General features: G+C 45.5%; 1 protein-coding gene across 3 annotated transcripts in view; it reads right to left on the bottom strand.

Moving 5' to 3' along the window:
- Positions 1-394: 394 nt before the first annotated feature.
- spire1a (spire-type actin nucleation factor 1a) overlaps positions 395-13271 on the bottom strand; it is a 31778-nt gene continuing 18901 nt past the window's right edge. Inside the window, exons 4-18 of one of the 3 annotated variants that reach the window (XM_058047144.1) lie at positions 11015-11140; positions 10585-10659; positions 10326-10490; positions 9135-9221; positions 8883-9012; positions 6945-6992; positions 6613-6770; positions 4840-4909; positions 4625-4767; positions 4468-4488; positions 3465-3602; positions 1854-1924; positions 1750-1777; positions 1474-1622; positions 395-1413 (exon numbers count right to left, since the gene is read on the bottom strand). In XM_058047144.1, the coding sequence (XP_057903127.1) occupies positions 1158-1413; positions 1474-1622; positions 1750-1777; positions 1854-1924; positions 3465-3602; positions 4468-4488; positions 4625-4767; positions 4840-4909; positions 6613-6770; positions 6945-6992; positions 8883-9012; positions 9135-9221; positions 10326-10490; positions 10585-10659; positions 11015-11140 (1665 nt within the window). In that variant the 3' untranslated portion in view covers positions 395-1157. The remainder of the gene's footprint in view (positions 1414-1473; positions 1623-1749; positions 1778-1853; positions 1925-3464; positions 3603-4467; positions 4489-4624; positions 4768-4839; positions 4910-6612; positions 6771-6944; positions 6993-8882; positions 9013-9134; positions 9222-10325; positions 10491-10584; positions 10660-11014; positions 11141-13271) is intronic. The other 2 variants (XM_058047145.1, XM_058047146.1) reach the window with 2 other exon arrangements.

Raw genomic sequence — 13271 nt, 5'->3', positions numbered from 1 at the left:
GGGTGCATCACAATACATTTCATCCTTTTTCTATACCGCTCATCCTCATTGTATGCTGGTGGTATGCTGGAGCCTATCCCAGCTGACTTCGGACAGGACTACCTTTCAATATAGTCCAAAGGTTATCCAATTTCAGGGCCAATGAAAGTATCAGGTAGTTCACAATATTGAAATTGACAATCTTAGCTGAACGCTTTAAATATCAAAAATGGCGAAGAAATGAACTATTTCTTTGTGTGAAATGGTAAATCTATAGAATAAGACAGTTTCTGAACTGGACTCCGGAAATAACTTTTTATATTTACAGCACAAAATCAACTGCAGTCCACACCTCCCGCCGCCAGAGGTCACTATAAACAAGCAACTGGAGAACATGGAGTCCTTGCAAGCTGAGTCAAATGTTGTTTTTTTATTGAAGTTTCTTGAATTAAAAAAAAAAACAAGAGCAAGAACATGCACACATTCCTGGCAATGGCCTTAAATAAAGTACGCTTCGATGAGAACGTCATTCTAGAACAGGCAGGACAGGTTTTTCTTTGTTTACCAACCAGAAGTGATTTGTGTGGTTTTTTTTTTGGTTTGTTTTGATAAAGTTTGGCTTGATTATTGTTGGAACCCTGGCACTGATTCTAGAAAAACTACATTTAAAAAATAGAATAATAATAATTATTATTATTAACATAAATAAGAGACATGCAGAAAGATAGAAATCTGGGATACGGAAGATAAAGACGTATATTAAATGTGGGCGGCTGTACAGCATGGAGACATTCCTGGTCCCGTCTGTGCTTGGATTAGTCCATAAAAACATCTGCAGGGTATTTACAAAACATTCCAAATGAAAAGAAGGTTTTTGGCACCTAAAAAAATCCCCCCCCATTTTGGGCAAATCATCTCCACCCCCTTCCCGTCGTTAAGGAGCGAAGAAACGATGATTTGGCAAAATTGTTGCTGGAGGGCGGCGGAGACCTGAGGGGGCGGAGCTACAGTGCAATCGCTTGTTCTTCCTGAGTGCTACGAGTATGTAACGGGATGCTGGCTTTCGGCGGGTTGGCCTATGTTACAAATGTGGCGGCCATATTTGTGTGGGGCGGGGCTACCTTCATTTCAATCGCTTGTATACATTCTCGGCTTGGGACGGGAGGTGCGAACTTCTCCTACGCCTCGTTGATGGTGAGCTCCGAGGGCCTGAAGTTGATGGAGGCGGACGAGCTCATGTAGAAGGAGCGGCTCTGGCGGTTGAGGCGCGCCCGCTTGGTGGCCACGCACAGGCTGCGCTTGCTGGACGAGATGATCTCCGTCACGAACTTCTTGCAGTCCACGCACACCTCCATGGCCGCCCAGTCCTCCGTCAGCTCCTTGGGCAGCGCCGGCTCGTCGCGGGGCGCCTCGTCTTTGCCCGACTTGGAGAACCTGAGGAACGGCGCTCACATTAACACGAAGCACATCGGGAAATGTTTTCCCGGGACTTACTTGGAGAAGCTCCTGCGGTTCTGCGCCGAACCGAACGGCTGCCTGGACGTCTCGGATGAGCCGGAATCTCCACCGTCGTCTTTGGCCGCGGCGCCGTGGCCCAACGTGTACACGGGAAGGGTCGAGTACGGCTTGGAGGGCAGCCTCATCTGTGGAAGGACATCATCTCATTGGTTGCATCGAATGATATCCAAGCCCAAAACCAGGCTTCGCTACACATCTGAAAAATGACGGCGGCCACCACGGGAGGCCAACGGGGCGGCGTGGACGTCCTACCTTGGTGGAGCACTGGAAGCAGACGGGCCTGAAGACGCAACAAGCAAAGGACTTGTCACTCGAGAGACAAAAACACACACAGCGGCTTCCTGTCACATGGTTACCTCTTGCAGAACTGGCAGGTGTACGACCAGGTGAACAGGGAGAAGCGTTTGGTCCGACATGAGAAGCAGAGCTGTGGAAAGGACCAGGACACAGGAATCATCATTATTGTTGCCAGTATGCCCCCTGGTGGCTGGGAGCCGCACAGCGGAAATATTTGCTTCGTTATTGTAATTATTTACTAAATGCTGTTTTTATTTCATCTTTAATATGGCAGAACATTATTTGGTGTGTTCCCATATGTCTATTTATTTTAAAATAGTTTTTGACCAATTAAAAGCGCCACAGAAAGTGGCATGAGACGCAATGATTTGGCTGGAAACAACAGCGCCTCTAGTGGTTGCTGCCTAGTACTTTTTTTATCTAAATTTTTTATTCTAATTTTTTATTCATTTTTATTCTGCATTTTATAGGCCAGAAAATTATTAGGTGTGTTCTCATGTATATGGAATTATTCATAAAATAATTACATGTGTTTATTTTTACCAATTAAATGCGACCTAGCAAGTAGCATAGGCTTTTGGATGGAAACAACAGCGCCTCCAGTGGTTGCTTCCAAGTACTTTTTTAAAAAATCTAAATGTCATTTTTATTCAGCATTTTATACGCCAGAAAATTATTAGGTGTGTTCTCACGCATATGTAATTATTCATAAAATAATTAGATTTATTTTTATTATTTGTATTTACATTTATTTTTAGCAATTAAATGCGACCTAACAAGTTAGCATAGGCTGCAATCCTATTTTAGATGGAAACAACAGCGCCTCTAGTGGTTGCTTCCAAGTACTTTTTTTTTCTAAATGCCATTTTATTCGACATTTTATACACCAGAAAATTATTAGGTGTGTTCTCACGCATATGTAATTATTCATAAAATAATTTGATTTATTTTTATTGTTTGTATTTATATTTATTTTTAGCAATTAAATGCAACCTAACAAGTAGCATAGGCTGCAATCCTATTTTGGATGGAAACAACAGCGCCTCTAGTGGTTGCTGCCAAGTACTTTTTTATCTAAATGCAATTTTTATACGACATTTTATACACCAGAAAATTATTCGGTGTGTTCTCACGTATATGTAATTATTCATAAAATAATTACATGTGTTTATTTTTACTAATTAACTGCGAACTATGCAAGTAGCATAGGCTGCAAACCTATTTTGGAATTGGAAACAGCGCCTCTAGTGGTTGCTGCTAAGTACTTTTTTATCTAAATTCCATTTTTATTCAACATTTTATACACCAGAACATTTTCTACGCATATGTAATTATTCATAAAATAATCAAATGTATTTATTTTTACCAATTAAATGCGACCTATGCAAGTAGCATAGGCTGCAATCCTATTTTGAATTGGAAACAACAGCGCCTCTAGTGGTTGCAGCCAAGTACTGCAAAGAGAGGAATGATAGAGTAGACTACATGATGAATAAATGTTAATAAATTAAGAAATCCCTTAGAAAAGGACTAGGTTGAAGTGATGGCGCCCCTGGTGGTCGCAGCCAAGCACTGCACCCGTTTTCAGGTTTCCACCAGATGAGTTTATTTGTTGCTGGGTAAAAAAAAAACAAAAAAAAAAAGAGAAAAGCAAAAAAGGGGGCGTCTACCTTCCCTTTCTTGAGGGCGGTGTAGACGTCTTTGTACTGCTGGAACTTCTCCAGCTCGGCTTTGACCAGGACCTGGCGGATGTGCATCACCTCCTCCACCGTCAGCGCCAGGCACTCCACCGGGAAGCAGAACTCCTCCTGGGAGAGCATGGGAGGACATCGTCATCATCATCGTCATCCTCACGGGTACGTGGCGAGGAGACGGACAGAAGACAAAGATGAGAAGGGGAAAGGACAGCCGGTGATGCCTTCAATGACACATGTTCCATGAGAAGATCTACCATCCCAACTAGTACTAGTACTTCTTCCCTGAATTCAGTCACCTGTGACGCCTCCTGCTGCGCTCCGTCAACATCATCACATAAAGCGGGGGGTCTCCAAAGGGCGGCCTGGGGGCCAAACTTCTCTAAACGATACGCCTTCAAAAGCATCGTACTTTAGCATCACAACAACGGCGACTAGAAGCAACCGGACCTCACAAATCCCTTAGCGTTATTTTCCCGTAACACTTCCCGTAGCAATTAGCTAACTACTTTCCTCAGCGCCCCAAATCCCACTCAGGACGCCAAGTGGGGAGTGGTTACATCTAAAATGGCTCCTGTAGCCTACCACTGCGTGCATCTGTGACCGTATTTATGTCTAATATGTTTTATGTCCACTATATTGGCGTGTACAGGTGACTATAGGGGTGCTATTTCATGTCTTGGGAGCTCTAATCATTCACCGACATAAGCGAGGGACGACCGTAACAACCTTTTTTTCAGCGACGTGACAAAGCCGAGATATGAAATCCAGATCACTTTTTAGCGTCCGTTCATTTTTGTCATGTGACCCTGCCTGGACACGCCCACTTAGAAACGCCCATGACTTCTTCTTAGGCGTCAGGAGAGCTCGGTCTGTGACGGAAAAGACATTCCGTGGTCCCCCCCCCCCCGAGTGACGATGAGGCGCACATGCAGGGCGGGGCGATGATGGAAAGAAGTCACGTGAGTCACGTGTTTACCTTGCCGGCGTCGTCCATCAGCTGCGGCGAGGGCATGGAACAGGAAGTGAGTGTAAACATGGCTTCTAATTGATAATCACGCCCGGAGGTCGAGAACTCAACTACTGTGACGTCATCACATTCTAGGTAGTACAAAGTACGCGGTGCGTGTACCCACCAGGGACTTGGAGTTTTGTCTGGACGGCGCAGCCAAGCGTCCCGCGCTGGCGGGCGCCTCCTTCTCGATGGAGTGGCGCCTCTGGGAGGACTGGCGCTTGTCCGGCTGAGGGGGCGCCGACACCGGCAGGAACGCCGGGAGAACTGCAAGAGAAGAGTACATGCGGTATTAGTACCACTACTGCACTTCGACGGGAAAACACAGTATTTACTCACGCGTACCCTTCTTGCCTTTCACAGACTCTGGAGATATATCCATCATGGAAGTACTGCGTGTACTCTCCTCCTGCAAAACACAACACAGTACACATCTACCCGTACTTACTCACACTACGCTAAAACATCCACTTACAAAGTACTATTAATACAGTACTTCTAATGTGTTGCCAATAAAGTAATAACAGGTACTTCACTTCCACAAGTACAGATACAGTGGTACTACAGTGGTAGTTGCAGAGTACAGGTAAAGTGGTGGTCATAGTAGTACTAAAAGTAAGTAGCTGTAGAGTACTGGTCATATAGTATTAGTAGTAGTATAAGTAAGTAGTTGTAGAGTACTGGTAATATAGTATTATTATTAGTAGTAGTAGTATAAGTAAGTGGTTGTAGAGTACAGGTAATGTAGTAGTAGTAGTACTAAAAGTAAGTAGTTGAAGAGTACATGTAAAGTGGTGGTAGTAGTTGTAATAGTAAAAGTAAGTAGTTGTAGAGTACAGGTAATGTAGTAGTAGTAGTAGTAGTAGTAGTAGTAGTAGTACTAAAAGTAAGTGACTGTAGATTACTGGTATAGTATTAGTAGTAGTAGTATAAGTAAGTGGTTGTAGAGTACAGGTAATGTAGTAGTAGTAGTAGTAGTAGTAGTAGTACTAAAAGTAAGTAGCTGTAGAGTACTGGTCATATAGTAGTAGTAGTAGTAGTAGTAGTATATGTAAGTGGTTGTAGAGTACAGGTAATGTAGTAGTAGTAGTAGTAGTACTAAAAGTAAGTAGTTGAAGAGTACATGTAAAGTGGTGGTAGTAGTTGTAATAGTAAAAGTAAGTAGTTGTAGAGTACAGGTAATGTAGTAGTAGTAGTAGTAGTAGTAGTACTAAAAGTAAGTGACTGTAGATTACTGGTCATATAGTATTAGTAGTAGTAGTATAAGTAAGTGGTTGTAGAGTACAGGTAATGTAGTAGTAGTAGTAGTAGTAGTAGTAGTAGTACTAAAAGTAAGTCGCTGTAGAGTACTGGTCATATAGTATTAGTAGTCGTAGTAGTAGTAGTAGTAGTATAAGTAAGTGGTTGTAGAGTACAGGTAATGTAGTAGTAGTAGTAGTAGTAGTAGTAGTAGTAGTAGTAGCACTAAAAGTAAGTAGCTGTAGAGTACTGGTCATATAGTATTAGTAGTAGTAGTACTAAAAGTAAGTAGCTGTAGAGTACTGGTCATATAGTATTAGTAGTAGTAGTATAAGTAAGTGGTTGTAGAGTACAGGTAATGTAGTAGTAGTAGCAGTAGTAGTAGTACTAAAAGTAAGTAGTTGAAGAGTACATGTAAAGTGGTGGTAGTAGTTGCAATAGTAAAAGTAAGTAGTTGTAGAGAACAGGTAATGTAGTAGTAGTAGTAGTAGTAGTAGTAGTAGTAGTAGTAGTAGTACTAAACGTAAGTGACTGTAGAGTACAGGTAATGTTGTAGTAGTAGTAGTAGTAGTAGTACTAAAAGTAAGTAGCTGTAGAGTACTGGTCATATAGTATTAGTAGTAGTAGTAGTATAAGTAAGTGGTTGTAGAGTACAGGTAATGTAGTAGTAGCAGTAGTACTAAAAGTAAGTAGTTGAAGAGTACATGTAAAGCGGTGGTAGAGGTCTTGCTAAAAGTTGTGGAGTACAGGTAGTGTAGTAGTAGTAGAGAAGGTAAGTAGTTGTAGAGTACAGGTAATATGGTAGCAGTGGTAGTAGAAGTAGTAGTAGTGGCAGTAGTAGTAGTAGTAGTAGTAGCGAACGAGTAATCTTACAATATCAGATTCGGAGCTGTCCAGTTCAGCGAGGGTGGGCGCCCTGAGTAATCTCTTCCTCTGGCTGAGCTGCGTGGACCCAGCGGGGCCCGAGGCGGCCGTGCCCCTCACCAGGGACTGCGTGCTGAGGGCCAACTTCCTGGGGGCGTCTGGGGTGTCTGCATCGGGACGGGAGGAGGAGAGGAGGAGGAGGAGGAGGAGAAATTTCCCTCACATTCACGCCATGGATACCTCAGTACCGTTACTTCTTTACCACTTTAACACGTGTGCTGGGAATACCACGGCAAATACTGCGGTACTCCCGCGGTACTGCAGTACCGAGTGTTGCGTACCTGAGCTGCGGCATAAATCCTGAGGCGTGCTCATGCTTTTCCCGGCACCTGCCGACCACAACACAACACGGTCTTTCAGTAACACAAAACCCCTGGGAAACTCACTCACTCATTCATTCATGGGGGTGGGTGGGGTTGGGGGGACGGGGGTGGGGGTTACTGTGTTACACACACACACACACACACTACAGCAGTGTTGTGGTTGTGTTGTTACATAATCCAGCATATAACAGGAGTGGATTAGAGCAACACGGCAACATGATGGTGGATCATCGCCTCCTCCTTTTCTCATGTGTGTTAGTAACGACATGGGTGGGGGGGTGGGAGATTGGGGGGCGGGGCGTACGGAGAAGGCGAACAAGAGACAGGCGCCATGTTGAAAGTTTACCTGCCGAGTCAAAGCTGTAAGACATGCTAAGAGGACGCATGACTGACAAGACGTTTGACAAGATGGAGAGAAAAAAAAGAAAAATAGTTTGCTTAATAATCTCAAGTCTCACGGCAGGCGTGGTACTGGCGTGCATGTAGTATACTCGTATCATCTCATTCTAGATGTACTACATGTGTGTATATTATATGTACCATTACCAGGAAGTACTAGCCCCTCCAATGTCGACGTCTTTTACCGCAAACAAAAAGGTGATGATGCAACTGCACAATAGAAGGGGATCCCGTTTGAATGACTTAGAAGTGTTATTTCCAAAGCGCCGCAAGGCATGCTGGGTACTGCAAATCTATATATGAACAATAAAACGTTGGAGAGCAAGAGTCCAGCATAACAAAATGTTGACTACCCACGGTAGGGCTGCACGGTGGTCGAGTGGTGAGCGTGCAGGCCTCACAGCTAGAAGACCCAGTGTTCAATTCCACCCTCGGCCATCTCTGTGTGGAGTTTGCATGTCCCCCCCCTCTCCCCCGTGCATGCGTGGGTTTTCTTTTCCGGGTACTCCGGTTTCCTCCCACATTCGAAAAAAAAAAAAAAACATGCTAGGTTAATTAGCCACTCCAAATTGTCCATAGGTATGAATGTGAGTGTGAATGGTTGTTTGTCTATATGTGCCCTGTGATTGGCCGGCCACCAGTCCAGGGTGTACCCCGGCCTCTCGCCTGAAGAAGACAGCTGGGATAGGCTCCAGCACCCATTGGCGACCCTCGTGAGGATAAGCGGTATAGAAAATGAATGAATGAATGTTGACTACCCAGCATGCCTTGCGGCAAGAATATAAGTGTTTTTTTTTGTTATAAGATATTATAAGATATTTGTTATAAGATTTTTGATATAAGTGACGACCTAATCAACATAACAAAATGTTGACTACACAGGGCTGCACGGTGGTTGAGTGGTTAGCGTGCAGACCTCACAGCTAGGAGACCCAGGGTTCAATTGCATCTGTGTGGAGTTCGCATGTTCTCCTCGTGCATGCGTGGGTTTTCTTTTCCGGGTACTCCGGTTTCCTCCCACATTCCAAAAAAAACAAAAACATGCTAGGTTAATTAGCCACTCCAAATTGTCCATAGGTATGAATGTGAGTGTGAATGGTTGTTTGTCTATATGTGCCCTGTGATTGGCCGGCCACCAGTCCAGGGTGTACCCCGGCCTCTCGCCCGAAGAAGACAGCTGGAATAGGCTCCAGCACCCCCCAGCGACCCTCGTGAGGATAAGCGGTATCGAAAATGAATGAATGAATGTTGACTACCCAGCATGCCTTGCGGCAAGAATATAAGTGTGTTTTTTGTTGTTGACATGTTATGTTGTTTATCATGTGACCAGCTACACACCCATGTTAAAAGGGGGGAAAATGGATTAAGACGCCGGATGTGGCCCGCGGGCCGCAGTTTTCCCACACCTGCACCGTGACTGTAACAGGAGCTCATGGTGTGTGTGTGTGTGTGTGTGTGTGTGTGTGTGTGTGTGTGTGTGTAGGACGCCCTCCTCACCCAGACGGGTCCTGCGTGTCATGTCGGGGGACACGGGCCTGAGCTTCCTCTCCGCCTTGATGTCCTCCAGCAGGCGCTCGTGGAGGCTGCGCGGTCGGGGTGGGTGTGGCTTCAGCTTGCGGGCGGACACCTGTCGAGGAAGAGCGCGTGGAGTGCGTCATTTCTGGGTGACAATATGACACGACCGTTTCGGCTAACGCGTGCGTCATGCCGTTAAAAAGCTCACATGACCGCGCGGGCGCTGCTACTCACGGGATTGAGCGGAGGTCGCGACCTGATGAATTCCAGAATGACCTCATGGGCGCTCTTCTTCAACCTGGGGGGGATGTCGCCGTTCACCTGGAGGAAATGAGAAAACATCCATCATTCCATCCATTTTCTATACCGCTTATCCGCACTTTTTATACACCTTTTGAGTTTTAAGTCGCAGTGTGATGAATCGAGTGCTTGTTCTCAGTAAGACATTCATACCTATGGACAATTTGGAGTGGCTAATTAACCTAGCATGTTTTTGGAATGTGGGAGGAAACCGGAGTACCCGGAAAAGAAAACCCACGCATGCACGGGGAGAACATGCAAACTCCACACAGAGATGCCCAAGTGGAGATTCCAACCCAGGTCTTCCGATCTCCTGACTGTGTGGCCAATTTGCTAACCACTTGTCCACAGCACGGCCAAGAAAACAATTCATTCATTTTCTACCGCTTTTCCTCATGAGGGTCGCCAGGGGTGCTGGAGCCTATCCCAGCTGTCTTGGGGCGAGAGGCGGGGTACACCCTGGACTGGTGGCCAGCCAATCACAGGGCACATATAGACAAACAACCATTCACACTCACATTCATACCTATGGACAATTTGGAGTGGCTAATTAACCTAGCATGTTTTTTTTTTTGGAATGTGGGAGGAAACCGGAGTACCCGGAGAAAACCCACGCATGCACGGGGGGAGAACATGCAAACTCCACACAGAGATGGCCGAGGGTGGAATTGAACCCTGGGTCTCCTAGCTGTGAGGTCTGCGTGCTAACCACTCAACAACCGTGCAGGTAGTGCTGATACCTATGGACAATTTGGAGTGGCTAATTAAATTAATTTTTTTTTGGAATGTGGGAGGAAACCGGAATACCCGGAGAAAACCCACGCATGCACGGGGAGGCTGGGATTGAACACGGGTGTCCTAGCTGCGAGGTCTATGCAGCAACCACTCGTTCACCGTGCAGCCCAACAATGTACATCACAGTAAAAGTATCACAAACACACCAAGTTACCCTGACTCCATTTTAAAAAGTCAGCCATATTGGTTCTTTCACACAGAACGTTAGCATGCTAGCTAAAAGGCATTAAAGACTGTTTCTAAGTCTTCATGCTCTGTATGAAAAGCACACGGAGAATGGAGGTGACGGCGGGGGAAAACGCCACGAGTGCGAGAGCGACGGCGCCTCACCATGACTTTGCGAAGCTTGTAGCGCTTGGAGCGGATGTCGTCCATCAGCATCTCGTACGGCGTCAGCTGGTACTCGATGGGCAACGGGTTGTACTGGCGCTCCTGCACCTTCTTCAGCTTCACGCCGTTGCGCAGGTCCCGCATCACCTGCACCCAGAAGCGCGCCTGCGGGGAGGGGAGACGAGACGAGACAAGCGTCAGCGCCGTCGTGGGGACCGAGTGTAGCGGCGGTGCGTTTTTTTTGTTGTTTTTTTTTTACCCAGTCAGCGTTTTGTAGCTCGTCCAGGTCTTTAGCAGGGTCCCCTTGGGCCTCGCCTTCCATTTTGCGAAGATTCTGCCATGTTGGAAGACACCAGATGATGATTTCGATATACATATTCGTATAGTTTTAACACATGAAGAAGAAAAAGATAGCTTTGGAATAAGCTAGCGGCTAATTGCTAGCAGCGTGGCTACAGTACACATAACACGAGGTAGAAAAACAGCAAGACTGAAGGAGTCATTGGTAGCTTCCTAATCTGCAGGCATGTGTGCCACGGAGCATGGCTACTTATTAGCAACCCCCCCACATACCCCCCCACCCCCTGACACTGACTAACAGGAACTGTATATATATACTGGAGACACACACACACACACACACACACGTTACATAAGGTTGCATGCAAACATCAGACGGAGCATCTGACCTCCTTGGCACTTTTGATCTTCTGCAGGAAGGTGCTGAGTTCCTGGGACTCGGCGAAGAGGGCGCGGCACACGGCCTGGTAGTGGTCCGGGGCGTCTGAGGGGCTCGGCAGGTGTGAGGAACATAGCTGTCGAGAGGAAAGAGCGAATAAGTATTATTACCGTATAGTAATTATGACATAAGATGGGGGCCCAAACACAATTAACTGATTAATTAGATCAGTTAATTGTGTTTGGTCCCCCATCACTCTAGCATGGAGGTAGCATTTTCCAAGGTACTTGTACGATTCATAGAACAATGGCATGAATGGAGTGAGGTCTCTTTGTCCGGGTGGGTTGGGGTGTGCCATTAGCATCCTAGCATGACGCAAGTGATATAGAGGTGTCACAAGTCGTGTTAGCATGATTGGGAACAGATTTTAAAAAAATAAATTATGGCGTACTGAACTGACGAGGGAGGTTTTCATGTGGCGCTGAGTTCACTTGACCCGAAAGAGAAGAGTCGAGCGAAGCGGCAGGAGTCACTGGAGCGTCCTAAAAACCTGACGGTCCAGTCGCGGCAACATTTTCTGGAAAGTTGCGCTGGCGCAGCGTTTTAAGGTTTGACCTTTGCGTTGTCGGAACGTACGAGGAAACAAAACATTTAAGTCAAAGCGACTTCCTTCTCTGTCTGGCAACAAGGGGTGTTCACAGGCTCAATTACCTCAACCAACCAAATATTCCTTCACTGTTGTTGTTGTTGTTGTTGCTATATATATATTTATTAAAAACCCCTGAGGTAGCTGATTGGCCCAGAAATGGGTGCAGCGTGAATGACACAAGAAGGTGGCGTTATGTAAGCAGCTCGCTCGTGTCATCAAAGAATGCGGTCTATCCTTGCCTGACTGTACCGATTAGCATCAAGTCTCACCTGGAAAAACACACGGCATGCCACAGCTGCTCTTTAACCTACAGTATAACCAGAAGAAAAGCTCTGGGACCTACAGTATAACCAGAAGAAAAGCTCTGTTACCTACAGTATAACCAGAAGAAAAGCTCTGTTACCTACCATATAACCAGAAGAAAAGCTCTGTTACCTACAGTATAACCAGAAGAAAAGCTCTGTTGCCTACAGTATAACCAGAAGAAAAGCTCTGGGACCTACAGTACAACCAGAAGAAAAGCTCTGGGACCTACAGTACAACCAGAAGAAAAGCTCTGGGACCTACAGTACAACCAGAAGAAAAGCTCTGGGACCTACAGTATAACCAGAAGAAAAGCTCTGGGACCTACAGTATAACCAGAAGAAAAGCTCTGGGACCTACAGTACAACCAGAAGAAAAGCTCTGGGACGTACAGTACAACCACAAGAAAAGCTCTGGGACCTACAGTACAACCACAAGAATAGCTCTGGGGCCTACAGTACAACCAGAAGAAAAGCTCCGGGACCTACAGTATAACGAGAAGAAAAGCTCCGGGACCTACAGTATAACCAGAAGAAAAGCTCTGTTACCTACAGTATAACCAGAAGAAAAGCTCTGTTACCTACAGTATAACCAGAAGAAAAGCTCTGTTACCTACAGTACAACCAGAAGAAAAGCTCTGGACCTACAGTACAACCAGAAGAAAAGCTCTGGGACCTACAGTACAACCAGAAGGAAAGCTCTGGGACCTACAGTATTACCAGAAGAAAAGCTCTGGGACCTACAGTATAACCAGAAGAAAAGCTCTGGGACCCACAGTATAACCACAAGAAAAGCTCTGGGACCTACAGTATAACCAGAAGAAAAGCTCCGGGACCTACAGTATAACCAGAAGAAAAGCTTCGGGACCTACAGTATAACCAGAAGAAAAGCTCTGGGACCTACAGTATAACCACAAGAAAAGCTCTGTTACCTACAGTACAACCAGAAGAAAAGCTCTGGGACCTACAGTATAACCAGAAGAAAAGCTCTGGGACCTACAGTATAACCAGAAGAAAAGCTCTGTTACCTACAGTATAACCAGAAGAAAAGCTCTGTTACCTACAGTATAACCAGAAGAAAAGCTCTCGGACCTTTAGTATAACCAGAAGAAAAGCTCTGTTACTTACAGTATAACCAGAAGAAAAGCTCTGGGACCTAAAGTATAACCAGAAGAAAAGCTCTGGGACCTACAGTATAACCAGAAGAAAAGCTCAGTTACCTACAGTATAACCAGAAGAAAAGCTCTGTTACCTACAGTATAACCAGAAGAAAAGCTCTAGAACCTTAGAAGACAAGCTCTGTGACATGCGCTACT

This window comes from Doryrhamphus excisus, chromosome 14 (assembly GCF_030265055.1).
Source record: "Doryrhamphus excisus isolate RoL2022-K1 chromosome 14, RoL_Dexc_1.0, whole genome shotgun sequence".
NCBI classification, from domain to species: Eukaryota; Metazoa; Chordata; class Actinopteri; order Syngnathiformes; family Syngnathidae; genus Doryrhamphus; species Doryrhamphus excisus.
This window is presented reverse-complemented; position numbering and strand designations above follow the sequence as displayed.